The sequence below is a fragment of the Peromyscus eremicus genome, chromosome 2 (genome assembly GCF_949786415.1).
Source record: "Peromyscus eremicus chromosome 2, PerEre_H2_v1, whole genome shotgun sequence".
Classification (NCBI taxonomy): Eukaryota; Metazoa; Chordata; class Mammalia; order Rodentia; family Cricetidae; genus Peromyscus; species Peromyscus eremicus.
This window is the reverse complement of record NC_081417.1, coordinates 119,209,116-119,223,245: the sequence shown is the minus strand read 5'-3', so window position 1 is coordinate 119,223,245 and position 14,130 is coordinate 119,209,116. Positions and strand designations below refer to the sequence as shown.

Genomic DNA, 14,130 nt, shown 5'->3' with positions numbered 1-14,130 from the left:
CTTTAAACACATATTCTCTATCTCATTTTAAAAAAGAAACACAGTGTCGTGTAACAAGGATTAGCAATAGTCTGAAGGCAAAATCCTGTTGTCTTTATAAACAAAGTTTTATTAGTACACAGCTTTCACCTTAAAATGGCAGTTAAAGAGCAGCAGTTAAAGCCTATATCCTGCAAGGTCCAACATATTTACTAGCTGAACCTTTATAAAATATGTTTGCTGACTCTTTTGTAATTACGGAAGATTTTATTTGACTACCTCTCACTGAAAGACAACTAGATCTCTTCTCATTGTGGTAGCTACTTTTCTCATAATATCTGCAACCAAATTATCTTCAAGAAGCAACTTAGGAGAAGGAACCATTAATTTTGGCTTGTGGCTTGAGGGTGCAGCCCATCATGGGGGGAGGCATGGCAATGGGAGTGTCCTGCAGATGTGATGGCAATGCAGTGAGGCTGCTTGCTCACCACTTGATAGATTCAGAAACAAGAAGGGGGCGGGCTACATACCTCAAAGCCTATGCCCCAAGACACATTTCCCCTAGTGAGGCCCGCACATGGAAGGTTTCACAACCTCTTGAAACAGCACCTTCATCTGGGGACTAAGTATTCAAACTAGAGTCTGTGGAGATCAGTTTCCATCCAAATCGCAACTCCCATCCCCCCTCTTACAAACAGTGCTGCAATGAATATCCTTGTCTGTGCGTTCTTCGTACAAATGCATAGATTTCTAATAGTGTAGAGTTCTAACTGTGCCTTTCCACTTCCGCTGGGGCTTTCCCAAATATAGTAGGCCTAATGGTTACTTTTGAGGCCCACTGTTGCTCTGAGTTTTTGTTTGGTATGTTTCCCAGTCTGTGCTTTTAAACTTCAGACAGAAACATGCTCAGTGGGTAGGCAGATAATAATTGGAGGGTAGAGATAAGGGCACAGTACTTAGACTTTAGTGTCAAAAACAACTTGAAGGGAAAAAAAATCCATTGTGACTGTAGGCAAATTATTTCATCTTTTTGAGCTTCCATTTCTGCATTGGCAAAGTTGTCATGAGGTCTAAAGTTAATGTGTGTTAAATGTCTAGTTCAGTATATATTCAATTCATCATAGCTATTCTTACATCACGTCTTCTAGTAAGGAGGAGGTGGAGAAAGGAAGTGGAGATGGACAGGCACACACATTGAACTTCTAAGCTATTTCAGGTGCTCCACAACTACCCATTTATTTTTTGAGGTAGGTTATAGTCATTTATCTTTTGTTCCCTTTCGGCCACTGTGCCTGTCACAGAGTGCATAGACAGTCATGGGAGTGCCATGCAAAAGGTAAGTACTGACTGCCAGGAAGCCAGGGGAACGTGACTAGAGCATTCAAAGAAGGCCATATGGAGGAGGCAACTTTTGAGTTGAGTCTCAAAGGCTACAGAAGAGTTTGAGAGGCAGAAAGAAGCAATACTTTTATTATTTGTTGTATAAGAGACTTTTATGTCCAGTCCTAGAACTTTTAATCATCTCTAATGTCTACAGTATGGTGACAAAGTCACAGTTACAGGAAGTGGCAGAGCTGGAAATTACCCAGGAGTCTTCCTGATATTCACACTGTGCACATTTTTCATCCCAGGCTGCCTGAAAGACAATGGATTTTTCTGAGGATTTGAGCCTTGCACATGATTATTCAAATTCGCTTTCTAGTATCACAGCCTTTTTCTGAACTAATACTAACAATAGCAGTAGAGGTGTCTATCAAAGTTACTTTTCTATTGCAGTGATTAAAACACCATGACAAAGGCAACTTATAACACAAAATGTTTAATTTGGGACTCATGGTTCCAGAGGGTGAGAGTCACTACCACTCATGGCAGGGATCATGGCAGCAGGCAGGCAGGCATGGTGCTGGAGTGGTAGCTGAGAGCTTACATCTCACTCACAAGCAGAAAGAAGAGAGAGCTAGCTGGGGATGTCAGGCATGGACTTCTGAAACCTCAAATCCCATCCCCAGTGACACACCTCCTCCAACAAGGTCACATCTCTTAATATTTCCCAAAACATTTTAGCGAACTGGGGACCAAGCATTCAAATACAGGAGCCTATGAGGTCATTCTTATTCAAACCATGACACTATCTATTCAGTATAATATATGCCACCCTGTCTATGATGCCTTTACATGTACTAATGTATATCTAACCCTAGGAGGGTGGTACTATTACTAACTGCTTTTAACAAATGACTATAGTGAGGCAGAGAGATGAAATGATTTGCCTGAGCTCACACAGCTATCTGTGGCACTACCTTAACTGGCTTCTGTGCTTGAATTCTTAGTAACTGTTCATGTTGTCCCCTAACTTAACAGCTAATCAGAAAGGCCTCCGTAGGACACTGGCCAAGATGCTCTGGTTAAAGGCTCCCTGGGGGCCCAGGCTTAGTCCACCCAGTTGCTCAGTATTGCCTACTCTCCCTCTGTGCCCTCAAGGTACTTGAAGGAACCCCAGGGCTCCATCAAACACACTCGGTGGAACCAGCTACGACATGTTCTAGAGGATGACGTGTTACATTTTCTTTCCCTTTGAAAAGATTTTTCCAAGATGCTGTTTTTTCAACTTAGGTACAATATCCTCACTGAAGAGGAAGCCCAGAGTGTGTATGATGCCAAGTATTACAGCGGCCAGTGTGAGACTGTGTACAATGGCGACTGGAGGAAGCTCCAGTATGACCCCACCTGTGAGCGCCTCTACTATGGGGATGATGAGAAATATTTTCGGAAACCCTACAACTTCCTTAAGTACCACTTTGACGTAAGTCTGATGGAGATGGAGGGAGATTGCTTGCTGTGGAGGCTTTTATTTTCCACAGGGCTTTCTGGTGAATGAAGGCTCCTTCATATCTGCTGCACATACGTGCTCAGTGTCGAGGCTGAGGAGAGGCGAGTGTAGGAGAGCTATAGCTTGAACATAGCCACCAACTGCTTGATCTTGGCTCCATTCCCAAAGCAGTGAAACATATCTGGGCTGCCTTCTCCATCCCTGTTCCATGACGTGGCTCTGTTAAACTCTAACTACAAAAGACAGTGAGCAACTCATGTGCCATTTCCCCCTGGGACACTCTCCCAATCTGAAAGGTGGGATTAGGACTGACCCCTACTCCCCACGCTTCACCAAGAGTGATTTAGAGCTGTCGTTTTCATACTTTTCTTCTTAATATGATTTTGCTTTTTTAAAAAAATGTTCTTTTCAAAGGGGCTTACAACCTGCTGGTGGTCCGTGTGACTCTCCATTTTTTTTTTTAATTTTTATTTTGCAATACAATTCAGTTCTACATATCAGCCACAGATTCCCTTGTTCCCCCCCTCCCGCCCCCCTCACCTTCCCCCCAGTCCACCCCCCATTCCAATCTCCTCCAGGGCAAAGCCTTCCCCACAGACTGAGATCAACCTGGTGGACTCAGTCCAGGTAGGTCCAGTCCCCTCCTCCCAGGCCGAGCCAAGGGACCCTGCATAGGCCCCAGGTTTCAAACAGCCGACTCATGCAATGAGCACAGGACCCGGTGCCACTAACATGAGATACACATGTCAATGTCCCTTTCAGATATTAGAAAGAAAACACAAAGGAATACAGCGTCAGTCCCAAAGCTGTACTGCAATAGTTGGCAGAAACAAGATTCTCACCAGATCTGTCCAAACTAAGACCAGATCATGCATCACTTAGGAGAGTGGACATATACACTATATATATGACCCATGTACATTAGACCCGCACACATCTACAAATGCAGATGGAATGAGCAATTATCTAGACACATCCTCCCCATTCTCAAGTATTGATAGGAAGCACTGGCAACCATGTGGGGTCTGTTTTTAAGACATTTGCTTCCCCAGTTCTGTGGTCACTTGTATTGGACATCAGGCTCTGAAAAGTCATGCTGAAAAACACTGATAATGCCATTTTCCTAATTACAAGGAAGATCTAGGGTCTGTGTGCCAGGCAAAATGGATAGCCTAGATATAGTCACAGGGTTCTGAAGTCTTTAAGGCTAATGTATCTGTCTGAGCATCACAGACTCTCAGCGACTCACTGATGAAGGCACCATCGCAGCATGTGCCTTTAGGGTCACAAGCTCCGAAAGGTGTACTTCTATGGCCGTGCTTAAGTCAACTAGTAAATGCAATCTTGTCCAGTGCAGGGAAAGAAATCGCTGAACATTTGTGGGTTGCACTAAATCCCACTTGCTGGGATTATTATTATCCTTATAAGCCTTCTTGACCCCTTTCTACCCAGGTCAATGCCCAGACATGGCTTTCAGTGACCATCCAAAGTGCAAGCAAGCAGCTGTCCTTCATAAAAGATGAGCAACCCCTCACCCTCAAGAAAAGCTATTCTATTAACATTTTGACATAATCATCTGCATGCAGGAACAAGCAAGTGTGTATGTAGTGTGTAAATAAATATCTTAGAAATTCCACTCGACACCAATTGCTGTATTTTCTCTATTTTAGCAAGCGTCAGTCTGATGCATGGATTAGCTTCCGACAGGAGTCACACCAATCTGGGGTTTCAGATAGCATACAAAGCAAAGATTCTGAGGGCACATATCGGCTGAGAAGCATGCACAAAGTTTGCTAATGTCTAGTTTTCTCTTTTCAGGCCCTGGCAGATACTTTAATCTCCTCAGAGCTCTATGATGATGCAAATGAGCTCTTTTCTAAAATAAAAAAGGACAAGTCACAGTCAAATGGCATAACCTTTGGCATAGGCCCAGCAAAAGTTCCTATAACACTGACGGCGAATGTATCCTGGTCCGACAAATCTTCATTCATGAAAGAGTTAAGCAAGTATAATGAGAAGGTATTGGAACATAAAGTCTGCATCTTGCAGTATTCCATAATCTACACTGAACACGTAGTATGTTAATTGCATTAGAAAGTACAGTAGTAATTGAACCTTAATTTGCTTGTGTAATTGGAAGTGTCTGATCAGTGGTGATCATGTTTGTTTTTTATTATGCCTTTGCACACAGACTCATCATCACAAATGGAATAGAGCTACACTCGAAGACTAGAATGCCTATCATTCTGCACCCCCCACCCAATCTTTGCATGTTTACCTAGAACATATAGGAAAATACATAGAATGGCTGGATTAAAGAAAATCAGCCTGGCCCTCTAAATTTGACAGTCAAGGTTTCTAAAAGAAGACTTATGTTTTCAAATAGATAAGAAGCTTTGTATGCTCATCTATCTAGCAGACATTTGCCCCTCAGTACCTAACCCATGTGGGAGTTACTGTGAACATGACCTGGGTGGCGCAAAGAACAGAGGGGAATACATGAGAGAAGTCTTTTGTACCTTGGTATCCAATATGTGCTTGTCAAATCTAAGAATATTTTCTTCCATGTGTTGATGACTGTGTTTTCCTGAGCTACTAAAGGCTGACCTTTGTGTTCACCTCACATGCTTTTGTTGTTCTTTTGCCTCATTTGGATGCTGTTGGAAGAGATTCAGCTTCATGAGAGTGTCTACAAAGGTACAGACTGCACATTTTAAGATGAGGAGGCACAACATTGTGCTGGATGAAGGAATGCTGCAGTCACTGATGGAGCTCCCAGAGCAGTTCAACTATGGAATGTATGCCAAGTTCATCAATGACTACGGCACCCACTACATCACCTCTGGAACCATGGGTGGCATTTATGAATACGTTCTGGTGCTTGACAAACAGAAAATGAAAGATGGCCGTAAGTAGATCCAGAGCGACATGCACAGTGGGCATCACACACTCTGGGACATGTGTCTTTGTTTCATTTGTTGTTGCTGAGGTGCAATACCCCACCCCAAACCACTCAGGTGAGAAAGGATTTATGTCACAGTTCCAGGTGATGGTCCACTATTTTAGAGAATGACGGTGGTGGGACTTGAGACAACCGGTCAAATGGCATCTATAGTCAAGAAGCAGAGAAAAATGAAAGCCTGCATGCTTGTGCTTATATAGAACTCAGATACACTCCTGGATCCTGCCAAGGGAATAGTCCACCCACAGTGGGCAGGTCTTCCCTCCTCAGTTAATATAATCAAGATAATTCTTTGCAGATATAACCACAGGCTAACTTGATCTAGACAAACTCTTTTTTTCTTTCTTTCTTTTTTTTTTTATACTTTTGGTTTTTCTAGACAGGGTTTCTTTGTGTAACAGCTTTTATATACCAGGCTAGCCTTGAACTCACAGAGATTCACCTGCCTCTGTCTCTCAAGTGCTGGGATCAAAGGTGTACATCATCACGCCTGGCTTAGACAAACTTTTTTTTTGAATTAAATTTTTTTCATTTTTCGTAACAACCCCAGTTTCCCCTCCCTCCCCTTCTCCTGCCCCCTTTTCCCCCATCCCATCCTCTATCCACTCCTCAGAGAGGGTAAGGCCTCACTTGAGGAGTCAACAAAGTATAGCATACCAAGTTGAGGCAGGACCAAGCCCCTCCCCACTGCATCAAGGCTGAGCAAGGTATCCTACCACAGGGAATGGGCTCCAAAAAGTCAGTTCATGGACCCGGGATAAATCCTTGTTCCACTGCCAGCGGCTCCACAAACAGATCAAGCCACACAACTGTCACCCACTTCAGAGGGCCTAGTTCGGTCCCATGCAGGCTCCCTAGCTGTCAGTCCCAAAGTCTGAGCTCCCACTTGCTCAGTTCAGCTGTCTCTGTCGTTTTCCCCATTATGATCTTGACCCTCTCTCACTCATATGATCCCTCCTCTCTCTTTTCAACTCAACTTCAGGAGCTCAGCCCAGTGCTTGACTGTGGATTACTGCATCTGCTTCCATCAGTGACTGGATGTAGGTTCTATGATGACAATTAGGGTAGTCACTAATCTGATTACAGGGGAAGGCCAGTTCAGGTGCCTTCTCCACTATTGCTAGGAGTCTGAGACTTGACTGTGTCAAGTTAGCAGTTAAAACTAACCACCAGAGCATGGTTTACAGTGTCTTTACTGATTCTGACTCTAAAGTAGCATGTTCTCATTTCCAGCGAGGTGAGATTCATTAGAATAAGCACCACAGGAGGATTTCAACTCAAGACTGGCTTTATCTCTTAAACTACACTCTTCCTATAACCTCACATTACCTTTTCATAAATAATTTTGAGAGCTTTGTTATTTAAAATGTAAAAACTTGTTTTGACTATAAAGTTTTTGGGAAAGGAACCTCTTTGCAATTAGTCAGTGAAAACCTAAATTCATCCCAATTCCTCCCTCTCAGCCTCTCTCTTCCACCCCCACCCTTCTGTGGTAGGCTGGACTTTCATCCTTCACTAATGACACCAGTTTCTAGATGGTCTCCAGAGTCAGACTTGGGGGCCCATCTAAACTCTTCTCAGCAGTTGCCACCCAACAGATAAGTACTTCACAGATCCGATGACTTGAGTTTCTTATTTAACACTGTGAAAGATGAAGAATGGTGTTTAAACCCCTTTGTATGACACCAATAGTCTTCATGATCTCATTTAAGCCAGACAACAGTGGTTTTCAATGTGAGCTCAAAACCAGCTACATCACACCATCCAACAACTCATCAGAAAGGTGGATTCTCGAGCCCTTACCCCAAACCTAACTGATGGAAACTCTACTGGAGTGTACACTCAGAACGCTGTTTTCACATGCTCCCCGCATGATTCTGGTACTTTCTAGAGAGAACCGCTGACCTAATCCATGAATGATCCCAGATTGAAAGATTCATCCCTATTGTAAAACCAAGTTCAAATGCTCAGTTTTAAGATGTCAGGCTGTCTACTCCTCTTCCTCAACCAAATCATAGAAATGATGCACATTGTAGTATTAAAATAACTTTCAGCTATTACTAGTATTTCATCCCCATTAGATAACAACATTGTTGAAAGCAAGTACCATACCGCATGCTTTTCTGTCTTTTTTCTGCCTCTGCACAGGCCCAAGACAAAGTGAATGCGCAAAGCAAGACAGGAAGTGTTAACTCAGACTCTTGGCTAGTTCATTTTGAAATTTGTTCATCTGTGCATGTACTCTTTTCTTTTTTGTAATAATGTAAGTTATGCTTCTCAACATTTACTGCGCTTGTGCATGGGATATAATGGCGTCTTTACCCATTTTGCAAGATGTGGGTTGCAATGCAGTAAACAGCTCTCAAAATCAATGCATGGATTACAACATTTTTGGAAAACATCAATAACCACAAAACAGCACAGTAGACTTTAAGTACCAAAGGTAGGTCATTGCTTTGGGAAACCTTTTCCAGTTAGATAAAGAATGTATATATGTGTACTGTCACATTAAAATACAAAATAAGCAACATAAGGTCATTATAAAAAGAGCTTCAAAATCTGCTCAAGTGAGTCTTTTTTCAAGTCATTCAAAGAAAGGGAAGGGAGGGAGGAAAGAATCAACATCATTGAGCACTTAATAAATTGCTAGCACGACTGCTTATATTCTCATTTAATTTTGTGACAACACTTAGAGGATGGTGTTGGACAAATGTTAGACACAAGAACACCGAGGCTTATCTGGGAGGTGAATTACTTTGCCCAAGGCTGCAGAGAATCTGACCTCAGAGCCTTGGACCTGTAGTGCCTCTCTTGTGGTTTGGGCTCCTATCTTCAGTGTTGGATTACTAATGAGTTGCCTGCAGTATCTGGTGCCCCCTCCTCTTTAAAATAATGTAGGGCAAAAATGGGCTTCCAAAGTGGTTAATATTCAAAAGGAGCCCACCGACAAATTGTCCCGGGATAATTACCTCAGCTCTGTTTATAGAAAGCCATATGTCGATAATAGCACAATTTGCTATTTGTGAAGGGCTGATTTTCTATAAATCCAAAAAGTTAGTGTTGCTTTTCTATAAATATGGAAATGTGCTAATCATCACCTCATCTGCTGGAGACCGCTAATAAATCAGAATGTCATTTACATATTAACCTACAAAGAACAAAACCATCCCTACCTCTTTCCTTTGACAAACAGCAGCACTCACGCCCTTTCTCCTGTCTGATGTCTGGCTGGTTTGCTCTGTCGTCCCTCCCCATTCCCTTTCTTCCTAGGTATATATCTTTTTTTTCTATCTCTACTCTTCTTTGTCCCTGTCCTTTCTACCTTCTTGATCTCTATGACTTTTATTTATAGTCTATTAAGTGCACTTTCTATTAGACATCCTAGGTGGTCCACTCTCATGTTTCACATGGCTGACCTTAGCCTGGAAAGAGTTCAGTAAACACACTGGTTTGCACTGGGGACGCCTTTGTCCTTGGGTTTGCTTCAGAGGATGCACAAGGCTGTTTTTCTTCTAATATGTCCTTTAGATCAAATGCTTTTTTTCCGAAGACAGCATGGCACCATGCATTAAAAAAAAAATCAAGAGGAGACTGTACTTGGGAGAGGCAATGTAAGACTCCAGTGTGATCCTAAACCTTCCTCAAGCCTGCTCCTGGCAGCCTTCTACCCTCTGCTGGAATCATTATGGCTGTGGCCTAGAATTTAGGTATCTGGACATGGTTTTTTTTTTCCTTTCATTCCTTCTTTGGCACTCACCGTTTGTCCCTGGGCTGGGCTTTAACAGGGAGTGAGGAGCATGTTCTCCATTCTGGCCTGTCTGGAATGTCGTCAAGTTGCAGTTTTCCTAGGGTAGATGTCATTCTTCAGTGATCCTGTTCTGATGGTTTCTGTATGCTTTCTCTCTCCTCTGCATTAGTTCTCTCTTGTTCTGTAAGGCTAATCCCTCCAGCACTTCCTGACTGGACAAATATCAGCTCACCTTTGTAGGCTCCCTCCCACTCTGGCCTGCCTCTACAATTTCCTCAGTGTTTGTGTGTTCCTGTATTCACTCACATAGCCATATTTGCTGCATTTGTGTTATGTACCAGTTGAAAGAGACCACTATGATCCTCATTTCTGTAAATCCCAAATCCTTCTTCTTCCTGGTGAGGCCTGTTGGCTTCCTTCCAAAGTCCATGTGGCCATCTCACCTCCCGACTCTGTTGCTACCCATCTTGTGCAAACCACTGGCATCCCTTAGCTGCCTCCTGCAGGAGTGTGATGGGCTTTCATGTTTCTCTCTCATTTATTCTCTTCATCTCTGGTCATCGTCACTGCTCTATGGGATTCTATGTAGCTGGCTAACTTTAACCCAGGGTCTTCTTATAGGCTGTCCCCTCTGTCTCAACTATCCCTCCCTCTGAGGCTTTTCATAGCAGTGTTCCAATCATTCAGACCTCAATTTCAAAGCCAACATTTCTGAGAGGCCTCTCTTGACCAGGGAGGCAAGTCCCTCTTTTTATATGGCCCTATCTTAAATTTAGGAAATCACTGCTCACTCCCTAGTTGGCTTGTCTAATCAGCTTCTCTGTTGCTGTGACAAATGCCATGACCAATAGTAACTTGGGAAGAAAGGACTCACTTGACTTACACATCACAACCCATCACTGAGGGAAGCCAAGGCAGGAGCTGAAGCAGAGACCATGAGGACCACTGCTTACTGCTTTCTCAGCCATCCTTCTTATGTAGGCCAGGCCCATCTGCTCAGGATGGCACCACCCACAGTGGGCTGGACTGTCCATCATAATTAGCAATTAAGAAAATGTCCCACAGGATTACTTATCTTATGTAGGCAAGTCCTATACACTACCATATAGCTGTACTCGTTTGTTTATGCTCACTCGCCCTCTTTCTGAAATGTGAGTCTAGGTAGGTACTTCTGTTTTGTTCTTTTCTGCAGATATCTTTCCCAGCACAGTTCCTGGACGAGGGATTTAATAAGTGGCACTGAATCCATCTATCTATCTATCTATCTATCTATCTATCTATCTATCTATCTATCGTCTATCAATCATCTATCTATCCTACCTATCTACCTACCTACCTATCTACCTACCTACCTATCTAATCTTCCCCAGCACAGATTGATATGCTTGTTGAAATCTTCCCATATCAAGGTTATCCATGTAAGACATGAATGTGCCCTACCCAGCATGTCTAATAGAAACTGCACTAAATAGAATATATGTTCAGTTTATAGATCTTAAAGATAAGATACTGACAAAATTTCAAATTATGCTAAGGGCAATGTGTACAATAACATTAACAGGTTGTAGAAATATAGAATATTGGCACACATTGGAGGACACTCACTTAGCTTTGGGTGTCCTGAGATGGTCTCTCTGAGGAGGGAAAATGCAAGTCATGCTAAGAAGTAAAGACTAATGAAGACATCTGGATATTCTTGGCAGAATGGGCAGCTTTGAGAAAGACTCTGCAAGTAGAAGGAGTATAAAAGGCTTGAGAATGAAAGGAGGCATGTGTGCTTGAAGCCTTTGGGCAAAGGGAAGCATAACAGGAAAGGACTAAGGTTTTAAGAGGTGAGGGCTGGAAATAATAGCTAAGGTGCAGAGTGTATATTGCTCTTGCAGAAGACCTGAGTTCATTCCCCAGCATCCATGTTGGGCAGCTCAAAACATCCTCTAACTTCTGCCCAAAGGGGATCTGACACCCGTGGCTTCTGTGGGTACCTGTACTCATGCATTCATACTCCTACGTAGCCAGACACACATACGCATAATTAAAAATCAATAAATGAACCTTAAAAAGAAGTATAGAAAGGCCCCCAAAGACCCAACTGACCATAGTAAGAAGGACAGAGCATATCTGCAGTGGCATGGGGGGCCAACTGGGTGCAATGTGGTCTAGCCTATGTGGCTGCAGATTGTTTGGGTGCTTTGTAATCACAGATAAAAAGGAGTGAGGGTGGACTCAGGAGGACACACAGAGGCTCTTGCTGATGTCCAGGTAAGAGATAAAGAACCAAGGTAGAAGAACATGAGATTTGGGGCATGTGATGGCAAATCTTGATTGCATTATGACATGCTTAGGGCGTTCGTCTTCGATGGTGCTGCCAGAATTAACCACAGCTTCTCCTCTCACCTTGTGTGATCCTCTTCTGAATTCAGAGATGCCATCAACTCCCCAGCTTCCCGGAACAGACAGATAGGAAGTGCCTGACAGCTATATGTCACCATCTCAGGCAACTTTGTATGAGTTTTCTAATTCATCAGTGGTCCTGGGAAAGTAGAGGTGTTTCCTTAGTTCTAGTTAGTGAAGAAGACTCAAGGTATTCTGAGTTAAAATCCATATTTTCCCTTTCATGCCAGTTGCCTTTATTAGGCCTCCTTTCTCTGTCTCCCCATATACCACTGGTTACCTGTCCTGTAATCACAATCAATCTCACCTCCCCTGGCGGGTCACTTCTTCCATTGGTTAGGTCGCTTTCTGTTCTTTCTGTCAATCACTCCAGTGAAGCAGACACTTAGATGAGGAAAGGATCAAGGGTGGATGGATATCCCAAAAAAGACTTGAGGAATGAGGTGGCAGTGGTCTGCTTTAGACCCTTCTTTTTAGCCAATGTGGATAGGATTTGTGACATTTGTTTCAGCTTTGGTGACCTTGGTCCCTAAAATACAGCTTGAAGTAGAGAGTGTTTCTCATCAATTAAAGAGTTTAAGCTTTGTAAGGGAAACTCTATATGTAGTAGGAAGTTAAACTAATATACCAAAGGCCTCCCAAATTGACAGTTCTGTGGGTTTGGGGTATATTAGGAATGTGTTGCAAGGGACTGGAGGAATAGCTTAGAGGTTAAGAGCACTGAATGCTCTTCCAGAGATCCTGAGTTCAATTCCCAGCAAGCACATGGTGGCTCACAATCCATCTATCATAAGATCTGGTGCTGAAGAACAGCCTTTGTACACTGTGAAAATGCATTGCTTTCATTGTTAATAAAAAGCTGATTGGCCAGTAGCCAGGCAGGAATTATAGGCAGGACAACCAAACTAAGGACTGGAAAGAAGGAGGGCGGAGTCACGAGCAGAAGCAGGGAGAAGCAAGATGGACATGCTGTACTGAGAAAAGGTACCAAGCCATGTGGCAAAGTATAGATAAGAACTATGGGTTAATTTAAATGTAAGAGTTGACTACTAACAAGCCTGAACTATTGACTGAGCATTTATAATTAATATTAAGTTTCTGAGTGATTCCTGGAACAGACAGATAGGAAGTGCCTGACAGCTATATGTCACCATCTCAGGCAACTTTGTATGAGTTTTCTCATTCATTAAAGGTCCTGGGAAAGCAGAAGTGTTTCCTTAGTTCTAGTTAGTGAAGAAGACTCAAGGTATTCTGAGTTAAAATTCACATTTTGGGAAGCAGCTGCTGGCACAGGAAAACTGTGCCTACATATGGTGTCCAACGTGGAGCACAAACCCACAACCCTGGGATTAAGAGTCCCATGCTCCACCAACTGAGCAACCTGATGTCCTCTTCTGGCATGCAGGCATATACATAATAAATAAATCTTAAAAATATAAATAACTTTAATCGCAGCACTTGGGAGGCAGAGGCAGGTGGATCTCTGTGAGTTCCAGGCCAGCCTGGGCTACAGAGTGAGTTCCAGGAAAGGCTCCAAAGCTACACAGAGAAACCCTGTCTCAAAAAAACAAATCAATCAATCAATAAAATGGTTTGCCAGGATCTTCAAAAAAAATGATTGCTGTTAATGCTTTGCTGAGAATGAAGGCAGAGGCAGAAGCCTCCTGTGGTCCCATCAAAGCCAGCATGCTGTGTGGTAACATGGAATTCTTGTCCTCAGAGGACCGTTGCTTCTCACCCACAGTCTGCTGCTTAGAAGCAGCAATGTCACATCCCTGAACCTCAGTTTGCCAAAATATTATATTAATATTATCATAATTTTAAGAAGCTATTGTGTAGTTGAGTGTGGTGGTGCAGGTACTCAGGATACTGAGGCAAGAGGTTTGCTGGGTTTGGACTACATGGAGAGATTCCATCCCAGGAACAAGGGAGAGCGGGTGGCCAGTGTGAGAATTAACCAATATAATGGTTACAAAAACACTATGAGGAATAAAGGACCATCCAAACAGTAGCTACTGTGTGGCTTGTGATTTCAAGGGGGCTCAGTCAGGTCCTAAAGGCGTCTGAATTAAAACAAGAATTAAAAATTCTTTGCCTGTTGTGGTGCAAAGAATCCAAACATTGAAGTCAAACACCCAGGTGGGTTCTTGATTCTAGATGACTCTGACCAAAGTACTGGATTCTTTGCACCTCAGTTTCAAAGCCTAAAGGACGATAATA

The 14,130-nt window shown here is 42.9% G+C and overlaps 1 protein-coding gene across 1 annotated transcript in view; it reads left to right on the top strand.

The window, feature by feature from the left end:
- Window positions 1-14,130, top strand: part of C8a (complement C8 alpha chain) — a 56,713-nt gene that overhangs the window by 21,375 nt on the left and 21,208 nt on the right. Inside the window, exons 5-7 of the mRNA XM_059256016.1 lie at window positions 2,593-2,782; window positions 4,628-4,828; window positions 5,477-5,717. Coding sequence (XP_059111999.1) covers window positions 2,593-2,782; window positions 4,628-4,828; window positions 5,477-5,717 — 632 coding nt within the window. The remainder of the gene's footprint in view (window positions 1-2,592; window positions 2,783-4,627; window positions 4,829-5,476; window positions 5,718-14,130) is intronic.